The following is a 12,827-nucleotide window of genomic DNA, read 5'->3' on the forward strand; positions in this document are numbered from 1 at the left end:
TCTCTTATAACAAAACCCACTAGATGTGCAGGTGTTCAGTGACCCTCTTGGCATTGACCTGAAGGAGCAGGAACTAGAGCAAGAAGCACAAGAAGGGCTAATACTCTGGCTACTGCTGTTGATCTCTCTGACCCAGGAGACTCCTTTGATTGGCATGCATGAAACTGTGGTAGGGTAACGTGATTCTTTGCACAGAGGGCAAAATCTTAAAGCCTTCATAAGTTTTAATAAGACTACGGACTATTGCATATGAAAAGATATAGGAGGTGCAGGATAGCATGGTAAAACTGTCTACATGGGTGTTGGGAAAAATGGAATGGAGCATTTGTTTAGGTATAAAATATGAATGAGATCTAGGGCCACTACTTTACTTCTCTGATCTGTGTCCTTACGCATAAAATGAAAGGTTAAAAAACACAGTCTCTAAAGACAGCTAGGATAGCTTCCAGTTCTCAAAGTTAAAGATTACAGATGCAAGGGAAGAAAAAAATAACATGAAATGCATAGTCACAGAAAGAAGAAATGTGAAAAAAGTCATTATACAAATGTTAAAGATAGAAACTGTGATGACAGCAAGTACAAAGTTTATTTCATCTGTATTGAAATATTTATCTGTAATATACCATAAAGTGAAAATTCTCTTTTAACTTGTATATCAAAGAGAAATAGCCCCACAATGAAGCTCAAGTAAAATATTTTCATGATATACAAATGCCATTGAAGTGAAAAGTCTTCAATAAGACCACCCAACCTTGTGCCATTCACAAAGGATTTAAAGAGTAATATTTGTATGACATACAGTAGGTGGTCTTTTGCGTGGGTGAAATACTCCAGCTGACTTTGGTTCATGAATGCTGCTGGAAGAATCACGATGGATTTCTACCTGGCAAACCATAACGTTAGCCTAAGCTTCTAATTCTGCTTTCAGAATTGTATTTCTTCTCTGTGATAAATATCCAAATTTCTTTAATCCTACATGTTTGTGTGAGCATCCATGTGTGTATTTAGGTAGTACGTACCCATGAATACTGCTTTTTCTTTTATATACTTATTGTTTATTTTATTGACTTGGCTATCAGGAAGCTCAAATGTAAAATTTTTAGCACTGATCATAACTTAGGTTTTCTGGCACAACTACATTCCTTTATTTGGCTTTTCCTTCTCTATCCCTTATTTCAAATTATTTTATTCTCTACGTACTTTGTGTCATAAGTTACCTCGAATTATTTTCAGTAGATAAAACCGATGAATGCATACGTACAGTACGTGTCTTCTGATTTTAAAAGAAACATAGCTTGAATAAGGTTGAAAATTTCTTGGATCATCAGAAAAATATAACAGAAAAAAAAGATGCCATTTGAAATCACATCATTATGGACTCCAAGAAACCAACTGAGGGTTCTAGAGGGGAGGGGGGTGGGAGGATGGCTTAGCCTGGTGATGGGTATTAAAGAGGGCACGTATTGCATGGAGCACTGAGTGTTATACGCAAACAATTTATCATGGGACACTACATCAAAAACTAATGATGTAATGTATGGTGACTAACATAACATAATAAAATAAAATTTAAAAAAATCACATCATTAAAATGAAGCAACTTGAAAGACTCTATACAACATTTATACTCTGTTTCAACTTCAAGTATGACAACTTACTTGCATATGTCATCTTCTGGGTCTTCAAGCCCAAATCTTTCATCAAATGTAAGTTGTATCCATACATTTTCCTCTGCTGCTACCAATCTCCATACCAAGACCATATTTCTTGGGTAAGTATGAGGAAATCTTGGGCTGTGAATACTTCCATTAGTAGACACAGTAATAATTCTCTCATGCTGGGGATCTTGTACTCCTAAAGCAAAAATATAGGAAGAGACATACATTTAGCTCAGACATCTAAAAAACTACAGGCTTTAAAAGAAATTTTTTTTATCATCCATATTTTAACCCAAACAAGTGTTGGGTATGCCTTATACGATATAAACCAAGTGCCACTCTTTTCAGAACTCATGCAGAAAAAAAGGATTATTTTAACAATACTGAGTAGAAACCTGTATGCATTTATACTCAAAAGAGCACAACACATTAGTCTTCTTAATTATTAGAATGCCAAACTACCAACTCAGGGATTCCTAAAATCACAATTGGGCTGACTTAACACACGAATCTCCAAGAATGAATAAAAGATGAGTCATATTAAAATAAAAGGATATTTGCATATAATTCTATTTTTAAAAATACAGATAGTGAATTTTCCCCCATTCTTTAGCAGCAACTACAACAATTGCAGCGACTTTCACTGAGTATTTGTTACTCACATCACATTATTTCACATTGATAAAATGCAATTTAAGAATATTGCTCTAGGGGCACTAGGTGGCTCAGTTGGTTGAGCCTCCAACTCTTGATTTTGGCATGAAATCGAGCCCCTTGTGGGGCTCCATGCTCAGCGGGGGGCTGCTTGTCCCTCTTCAGCTGGCTGATCCTCTCCCTGATCATGCTCACACTCACTCTCTCTCTTTCTCTCAAATAAATAAAATCTTAAAAAAAAGAACCCTGCTCTAAGAAACTTCTAGAATTTAAAAGACTGAATATCAAGGGTCATGTATTAGTTAGAAGGTTATTTAGGTTAAAGAATAACCTGTTTTACTCTTAAAAAGCCCAAAACAATTTCAATAAGTTGCAGTTATGATTCTTAAAGCAGCTTTTTCATTCTCTTAACCTTGACTATTTGAACAATCTGGTAAGTATTATTTTACATGGTCTAACTTATAATTAGGAAGACAGAGTAAAGACAAATGTAAGTTCCTCTGAATATATACAGTACACATTAAGAGGAATATCATCACATTAATAAATATGCATTAACTGCTACAGAATTTTTAAATTAAATAATTTAATATTGCCTTTCTTCTCAATGCCTGAATTTGTCCTCAGCCACAAGTAACCTATTCAGAAACATGTTCCCTCTCAGTGGATGCCAATATTTAATACTGATATTGGCTATATTAACTTATATGAATTATATGATTATATGAAATAATCAATATTTCTTTTATGCACATAAGTTAGCACCAGTATATCTCCAAAGAACACAGAAGGATCTCTCAAGTGAAATGAATTCTCCTCTCTACTGACATATTTTCTTTTAAAAATAATGAAAATTTACTGTTACATTAAGTTAATTACCTGTTTTCAAAGATTTCTTTTAAAAATTGTGATATTTCCCAACCTCTAAATTTTCTTCCAATAACCTACATATTTCAAAGGTGTTTATAGCAGCAGTTTATATCAAAAGTCCTTCTCATTTTGGCAACTAATACTTTTTAATGAATCAATTTTTCCAATCAGATTTATTAAAATTTATTATTTGCCCTATTTCATCTAAAAAATGCCTTATATAATCCAAGGCACTCTACAAATAGGGCACTGTTTACTTTTTCATATATAACCAAGAAAACAACATAGCTACTAAAAAAATCTGAATTCTATTTTTATAACCAGCCAAAAAAGCTCATTGCCAAAATATATATACTTAAATTTTGTTTACATCTTTTTTCCCCTTTATGATCCATAATTCCATTAAACTATAATTAAACATAATTTAAAGACTGAACATCTAGGCCTTCTTTGTGGTAAAAGAATTGTAAATTTCCTTTTAAGTTAAATTGCTGCTCCCCAAAATGCATCTTTAAATGCAATGAGATTTGCCACCAAATACATATGATTTACACACGATTGTCAAAGTTTTACGTAAATCTCAAACAACTAGACCTATAATCAGAAAAAAAAAAGGAAGCAACAAACATTAAGTTCTACAAGAGTCTACATTTATAGTTTTGTTGTTTAAAAAATTATAGTTCTAAACATATACCTTTACTGGTATTTTGAGGAAGAGACAAGTATATATTTTATAACTATTTTATTGAACATTCACTTTTCCTATGTCCAATGGACAGTATACTCAAAGAAAAACAACAAGGTAATAAAACAAATGTTTGTAGTCACATCACTAAAATATTACAACATGCCCCTAGCCATGTATTCTAAAGAAGAATAATTAGCATTGGAAATGAAAATATACATAAACACGGACTTAAAAAAACTACAATTATATGCCTTTTTACATTATCTTGGCCAAACCCTCTTAAGGAGGAAGTACGGAAAACTAATATGAACCAAAAATAGAAAAATAAAAGGAAAAGGGAGATAAATAATGTAAATACTAACAAAAACACTAACTCGAAAAGATATCTGCACCCCTCTTGTTCACTGCAGCATTATTTACAAGAGCCAAGACATGGAAACAACCTATGTGTCCACCAGTGGGTGAAGGGACAAATGAAATGTGCTTTATATATATATATAATGGAATATTATTCAGCAATAAAAAGGAAAAATGCCATTTGCAACAACATGGATGGACCTTGAGGGCATTATATTAAATTAAGTCATACAGAGAAAGACATATATACTGTATGATCTCACATGTGGAATTTAAAAAAAAAAAAAGAAAGAAAAGGAGCTCATAGATACAGAGAACAGACGGGTGATTGCCAGAGTTGGGGAGTGGAGGGTGGGTGAAATGGGTGAAGGGGGTCAAAAGGCACAAATTTCCAGTTACAAAATAAATCATGGGGATGTAATGTAATATACAACATGATGACTACAGTTAATAATACTATACTGCATATTTGAAATTTGTTAAGAGAGTAGATCTCATAAGTTTCTGTCACACACACACAGAAATTTCAACTATGTATGAAAACTGATGTTAACTAGACTTAATGTGGTGAGTATTTTGCAATGTATATAGGTATCAAATCATTATGCCATGTACCTGGAACTAATATAATGTTATATATCAATTATACCTTGATAAAAATAATAATGTAAATACTGTAAGGTTATTGACTACACATGAATACATATAACTCAATTACATTGAATCATATATCTATATTATTCTATTAGTTTAGCATTAAGTCAAAACAATTTCACAATATTTGCTATGCATCTCATAGTATTAGTCCCTTTAAAGATATATTTATTATGACTGAAAGAGGGTAGGAATAAGAGAAATAACAAGCAATAAAAATTATAGTACTTGAGGGGCTCCTGGCTGACTCAGTCAGTAGAACATACAAGTCTCGATCTCGGGGTTATAGGTTCAAGCCCCCCATTGGGTGTAGAGATTACTTAAAAAATAAAAATAAAAAAATAAAATAAAAACTATAATACTTAAAAATGTATTATTAATAAAGAGAACACTAAAAAAGAGGTTTCCAGATAATATGTCACTCATAAAAAAAAGATAAATCCATATCCTTTCTCCACACTAATGTTTTAGGTCGACTGGTGCAGAAAAGAGCTGTAGGATTAAGAATTACATACAGTGTTTTAAATGAAAATCATTCTACTTTCTAAGTCTTTTTTTTTTTAAGTAGGCTCCACACCCAGCATAGAGCCCAATGTGAGCTTCAACATAGTGACTCTGAGTTGAGATCAAGATTTAGATGCTTAACTGACTGAGCCACCCAGGCACCCCTGGATTAAGAATTAGGTAAAAAAGAAACATCTCCAAAATTGGTTAGTTTTAGAGTCGTAAAGAACTCTGGTTCCTGTTTCACATGGGCAAGACAGTAGCGCTATGTCACTTGTAAAATGACAGACTTCGCAGACATCCTGTGCAATTTCTGGTGTGTTTACTTCCAAATATATGCTATTTTGAAATTATGTTTTTTAAAAAAAATTCTATTTGGGGCACCTGGGTGGCTCAGTTGTTAGGCGTCTGCCTTCGGCTTGGGTCATGATCCCGGGGTCCTGGGATAGAGTGCCCCGCATTGGGCTCCCTGCTGCACGGGAGGCCTGCTTCTCCCTCTCCCGCTCCCCCTGCTTGTGTTCCCTCTGTCTCTCTCGGTCAAATAAATAAATAAAATCTTAAAAAAAATTAAAAAATTCTATTTTCCAAATCCTTACTTGATAAATATACATATCAAGAAAGAAAGAATGATTCTTTCTTCTTTTTGCCTATAATAATCCTTGTTTATATTATTTTTGTTAGTCTGTTTATATAGTTCTTTGCTTTTGCTCTCATTAACTCTCAATTAACAAGTTTCAATTTTAACAATAGTCAAAATCATATGATACACAAACACACACACATGCACACGGTTTTACTGACTCCATGGCAGGCGAGAATTCTACCACTGAACCACCAATGCGGTTTTACTGACTCCATGAACTGGCATCTTTTTGACTAGAAAATCCAGAATAATCTCATCCTAATCCTACTTGATGCTGTAGAAAGAAGATGAATTTGAGGTGCATAGTGCAAATAAATCTCTCTCCATAAATTCCAGTCTATATAGAAGTACCCTATGTTTATGTTTAATATTTAAAATTCTGACTATTCATACTAAAGTATTATATGATACTACATTGTACTAAAATACAATAATATTCTAGATAGGCTCAATCTTCTCTTTCCCATACCTTTAAAACAATAGCAAATTAAAATAAAGACAATCAACAGCACCGTCCATCTCAAACTGTTTACAAATTATAATACATTTTCACTAAGGAAAAGAAAATAAGGGATTGTTAATATTACGTAAACCATAAAACAAATATAATAAGATATGCTCAATTGAGGTTCTTGAATTTATCCCAGAAGATGATCACTTTATTCCTCAAGCTAATGAATAGTCAAAACTTATATATTGGAAATCTTTTATGTTTCCTGTTCTGTTCCAGGTGCTTGGGATATCACAAATAAAACAAAGCCTTGTCCTCTTAATGTGACAACTTCCTGGACTGTATGTTAATATCATTCCTAAACTAGGTATACAGCAACTAATATTCAGCTACCAAAACTCACTTCAGTTGTTTCCTCTTTTAGAATTCCATCTCTGACAAAAACAGAGAGGGAGACAAACCATAAGAGACTTAACTCTAGGAAACAAACTGAGGGTTGCTGGAGGGCACTTGATGGAATGAACACTGGGTGTTATATACAACTGACGAATCACTAAATTCTACCTTTGAAACTAATAATACACTATATGTTAATTACATTTAAATAAATAAGAATTCCATCTTTGATTCACATCGTACATTCCTGTAGGACTGCATATTTTAATGATAATGTATGGGTTTACCTTCCTTAGTTTCTACCACATTATTCATTCCTAAACTGTAAAGGCATTTACTCAAGTTGAGAAGCTAACCACCCGTCTAGCTCTGTGCCTTGCCCATGGCACTACCTCATACATATTGATAGTATATATAAAAAAACCAATATCCCACGGCAAGAACACGTCAGAAGACAGTTTTACATATTTCAACATTTCCTTCTCCATTCCTACGATCCTAGTGACTGCACATGATAAGGATAAGAAGATTTTACAATTTATACTCCTTCTAATTAAGGCCCCTTAATTCATAACTGATATCTTACTCAAAGTCCATCTATTATAACCTACATATATATTTCAGCTGAAGGTGATAGGTCACAGAGTACTCATTATTGAGATTTGCCATTTTCTTAACATGCTTGCTTATTTTAAGAAAGTAAAACATATTCTATAATTTTACCACACTCTGAGAATTCCATAGTTATAGTCATTATTTTATCTTAATTTTGAAATATGAATAAACTGATGATAAAAGCTGCTACTTTAGGCAAGACACTTGATATCAGACTTTATTTTTTATAAACTAAAGATAATCACAAACTGTTTTAAAGTTTACATAAAATGATAACTGTATCAATTAATCACCTTGATAACTGTAAATCAGTATGTATGTGAGACAGAAACTTTGTCCAAAATATGCTGTCTAATTAAAATACAATGAGAGAAAATTTATTATCAGGTATCAAGTTTTTCTGATGTCAGTGAATAGGAGATTGTTATGTAAGATAATGCAAAATTGGTCATGTGTACAAAGATTCTAATTTTGCAAAGATCAAATTAATTGAGCAAGAAACAATGACGTGTAGGCGGGGATTTCAAATTTCTGATTTCATTCTACAGGTTCATTAGGAGAAAAAAAGCAGGTTTGTAGAAATTTTGCCATTTCCTTGACCTGACACTATCTTCAACAAAAGGTTTAAATTATTTTTCATTTACTGAGAAGCACAAGAATTCACACATTAGCCATGATAGTAACTACACGTGCTAGTAAGAAATGGGAGTCTTTGTTCAGGAAGTTCATAGCATATCTTCCACATGCAATGAGAAAAAGTTAATATGCTAAGCATATCCCCAACATCCCCATCACTACTACAAAGCAGCCACTGGGAAAGAAAGGCTGGATTGAACCTTCCCAGAAGTGTGCCTGGACAACCAATATAAGCCCATTTCCCTCACGCATGCATGATTTTAATGGGCCAATCAGAGCGAATCCAATGCCTTTTCTTCATGAGAATGACATCATTTTGGGTGAAGAAGTGAGATCTGGAACTACTGTATCCATTAAGCTTGTAATAGAATCCAGTCTGATGAAAAAGTCAATGCACATAACTAGGCTGATAAATGATAGTACAGAAAAACGGAGCTAGATCCCAGCTCAAACCACACAATAAGTTCATCCCATGTCTGGGCTTCTCAGGTACATGACTAAATAAATCACTTTTATTACTTAAGCCAATTAGAGATATATAATTTATATTTGCAACCAAAATCATTATATAATGAACATGTCTGAATTTGCCTGGGTTGGCCTTCATTTAGTCCTGTAATCCTGGTATGATTATTAGTGGTTCCCTTTTCATGCTCTAAAATATTTGATTTAACATCATAAAGAACACAGGCAGTAAAGTCTATAAAATTCTTCTGGTATTGAGGCATGAGATACAGAATGGTGAAGATTTGACAGCATGGTATTTTAGCCTTAAGGTAAGGGTAAAAAATAACTTATTTTTATTTTATACAATATTTTCAAATGAAGGCTCAATTATGAAAGATAAACTAGCAATAATCTTCTTACCTATTATGTAACGGGATAAACAGCCAGTATATATAAACAGAGTCTCTGTAAAGCTCTTATTGCACACCAATTAGTAATGAATACGACTGTATACACACTCCACTATAGTGAGCCACGTTTAGGCAATGGTATTATTTTTTATCCTGTGTTAAACTGCGCATTATTTTAGATACCCCAAAAAGGCCAAAACCAGAATGTAGAACAGAAATAAATTAGGAGTAATTCACATTACAAAATAAGCATTCCCTCTAAAGATTCACTATTGATTTCATTTCTCAATACTTAATCAACTCTCTTGTCGAATTAAAACTATTATTCAATGTAGAAAGCTTATATAAAATATTAGAAGTTCTGAAATATTTTAAGCTGAATACATTTATATGAAATAATATTATTATATGACAAAAACTGGCTAGTGTGATTAAGCACAAATTCATAATACATAACAAATAAACAAGCTTACTTAAAAGAAAATATGTTCACTAAAGAACCTCATCTGTTTTGAAGACTCAACATCTGTCCATTTTCTGTCTGCATGGGACATATAATTTACAACATTCAGATTGGAGTTTACCAGCAATTTCAAGTATGGAAGTAGCTACCTATTTCCTTGTGAACACACACTGGTTAGATACAGTACTGACATTCTGATGGGAAGATGTTTAAAATTCATCAATGAAAATAATGAAAAGGTAATCAATACAAACTTATTCTTTCACAGAAAACATGCAAGTAAGGCCATTAAGTTTATGTATGCCTTTAGCGAATATTTAAAATATCTTTAAAATTCTCTTTTAGGTTAAGCTTTCAATTAAGCAAAATAAGTGATTCCTAAGAAACAATAAAGTAGGAATAAATTTATTTCTGTCTTCATATATTCAGCAATCATTTATGCTGAAAAATGAGACTACTGCTTCCCACTCATATTAGCGTTTCATGTTCACGGGTGAATGCATACAATGTATAAGCAATAAGCCTATGATTCTCTTATGAATAATACAAAAGACAGTCAACATAATAAATTCAATCACTTCTTTACAAATCATGTCCTCCTATCTTATGTTTTAAATGTTGTTAAATGCTGCTGATAAGTGATAGCGTTTGCATTTCCGTAAACCATATTGAGATTTATAAATTGTACTTGTAGCAAGGTCTTTGGTTTCGGCAGTAATTCCACATAATGACATCAAGAATAAATGAAGAGCAATTATACTGGGACATGACTGCCCCTTCCGAGGCTAATTAAACAAACTATGCTCATGAATGTTCTAATCTTCCTGCCCTGCGGGAAAACACCACTACCTCACCCCACACTACCTCAACAACTCTGGTCAATCTTGAAGTCATGTTAAAATATAAATAAAATACAAGTGTGAGACTTTTAAAAGAAATGAAATCCATAAGTTAATAATAAAACACATCATTTGGTGGGGAAATAGGTGGCCTAAATTTTACTCCTCAGAGATATTTTTAATTGGCTTGAATATGCCCATTAACAGCACCTTTTAGCAGCAGCTAGCTTTATAACAGCAGTTTCAAAATTAAACCGAAGATCCTGAGGAATTAAACCGAAGATCCTGAGGGAAAAGGTCTAAAACGAGAAGCTGAACCTAGGTTAGAACAGATTCAAGATACACACTTTTACTCAAAATAGGGAGGGAACTGGACTTGAAAGAGTCTAGGAGAAGTTTCATTTGTGAGGAGTGATTATTCTTCAACACTTCATTATCTCTAGTTTCTTCCACCGTATTCAAAAATACCTACTTCCCTATCTTCTGATCTCAGTGAAGACTTTGAGGATTTATCTGTCAGATTGGACACTGTCAGAGGCCATTAGAAGATTTGAGAGTCCTTCTTTACGGTATTTGCACTGTTTAGATGAGTGTAATCCCCCAGCCAGCAAATGGACTGGCTGCATTCATGACCTCCCAACAAGTAAACAGACCTGTTTGAACACAGCATTTCCTTGAAAATTTTTGTTCATGAAACCCAATTTTGATGTTGAAAATTCTCCACCCATGTTCCCTAATAATCCATCCATTCCTCTTCTGAGAGAAATGGAACACTGATACGGAACAACATGGAACAAAGATACGGAAATAAATGCCCAGGGGTCAAGGAGAGCAGGAGAAAAGGAACAGAAAAAAAAAATTAATTTAACTGCAGCAAGTTTAACAGTACTAATTATCTTGACAAATGGCACTTAGTCTTATTCTCAAGTTGAGATAGGGCTTTTAGGAAAGATGTGCATAACACAAGCCTTAAAAACAACTAAACTAATCATTTAAATAAATGATTTAAATTTACACACATCTATTTCTGTACAACTACACAAACTATCAACTATTTTACAGCAGTTATCATACTTGAAAATTCAATTGCAATGTTTTATTCTTGTTAGAAGTCAACCAAAAAAACCAAGTCAACCGAAACAAAAGATTTCTGATGAGGAAGCAATATACCAAGAAAACAAAACATAAGAAAAACCATCTGATATAAACATATATTAAAGCTTTTACTCAATAAGAAACTTCTCATTAAGTACTTTCTGCCAAAAGAAAATACTTATTAATAAAGGATGGGGGAAAAAAGTCTAAGAAACACCAGAATCATCCATTATACTTTGAGAAACACACTTCTACTCTCTCTATACCACAACAGTCAAAATAAAATGCCAGGGGAAATTATCCTTTAACATTTCAGAGAATACAGAAATGAGAACAGAGACATTTCAAGTAAAGAACACTACAGTTTGAAGACCATTAGGAATACGAAAACAACACAGGAGCATTGGGACGACCAGGTAAAATTTACAAGTACAAGGACAGAAAAGACTCCCATTACAAAAGAAAGGCATTCAAATCTGTACTAGTTCATGTTGAAAAATCAGATAAGAATATTATTCCACCTAAACAAATCCTATTCTTTAATATGGTTCACTACATCAACTTCAATTATGTGAGAGGACGTTAGAGTGCACAATAAGAAAAGTTTAAAAATTCAGAGTAAATAAAAATATATGTTTTGCTTACCTTTTAAATGTTCTTTCTCCTCTTTTCTATGCCAGTCCAGATGCTTGGGTATAGTTCCTCCCTGCCAGTAGATGGAGATAGTAAAATTGAGTCTTTTGGTGACCTCGCATCCTAATCTAGGTGGTTCAGAATCTTCAATTTCAGATTTTGGAAGTAAAAAAATTTGAATGATTGAAAAGACACATAAAGCTTGTAAAAATTATTATGTGAGTCAGTCAAATGAACTTTTATTCATGGTCATTTGTACCAATCTTTAAGGGAGAGGGTCTTGGCTGGCATAGAAAAAAATAAAAGAAAGAGCATTATTTTGTAGGATAAATTCCCTTGACTCTTCATTCTTCCCAGCGCTTCCTCATTTACTCAACAAATAAATACTGAATACGACTCAACAGTAGCTTGCAAGTTACTAGCCAGATGCTTTCATACACATTATCTATTTAATGTTTTTAACACCCCTGTGAAGAAGTAATTATTAGCCCCCAAAATCTTGTCCCAGAAACTACACTTTTTAAAGTTCCATATGGTGAGCTGACTCTTGGCTTGCCAAGTTTCTGTAGTCCTCCTGATGTTCAGTTAATGGCTTTTCAGGTTTAGGGAGAATGATTTTCTTTCTCCTACTGATAAAGGAGACCTTGAAGTGGTTGAAAACTCACTTGCTATTGATAAAAACTATTTATGTGTTGTTTCAAATTAATACAAGACCTCTAACAGCTTCCCAGGCAGAAATTCAAAAGCTAAGGTGCAGCCATTTTACAGAGGTTAAATGGATCATCTGAAATAAAATGGGGTTCAGGAGAAGCAT

The 12,827-nt window shown here is 33.3% G+C and overlaps 1 protein-coding gene across 10 annotated transcripts in view; it reads right to left on the bottom strand.

The window, feature by feature from the left end:
* Window positions 1–12,827, bottom strand: part of PDGFC (platelet derived growth factor C) — a 204,296-nt gene that overhangs the window by 87,784 nt on the left and 103,685 nt on the right. For 5 of the 10 annotated variants that reach the window (XM_073892406.1, XM_073892408.1, XM_073892407.1 and 2 more), the window contains exons 2-3: window positions 12,026–12,086; window positions 1,659–1,854 (exon numbers count right to left, since the gene is read on the bottom strand). In XM_073892406.1, coding sequence (XP_073748507.1) covers window positions 1,659–1,854; window positions 12,026–12,086 — 257 coding nt within the window. Of the gene's footprint in view, window positions 1–1,658; window positions 1,855–12,025; window positions 12,087–12,827 lie in introns of those variants that run through there. The other 5 variants (XM_073892413.1, XM_073892409.1, XM_073892410.1 and 2 more) reach the window with 2 other exon arrangements.

This window comes from Callorhinus ursinus, unplaced genomic scaffold (genome assembly GCF_003265705.2).
Source record: "Callorhinus ursinus isolate GAN/ISIS: 27379988/994484 unplaced genomic scaffold, GSC_fseal_2.0 scaffold4, whole genome shotgun sequence".
NCBI lineage: Eukaryota > Metazoa > Chordata > Mammalia > Carnivora > Otariidae > Callorhinus > Callorhinus ursinus.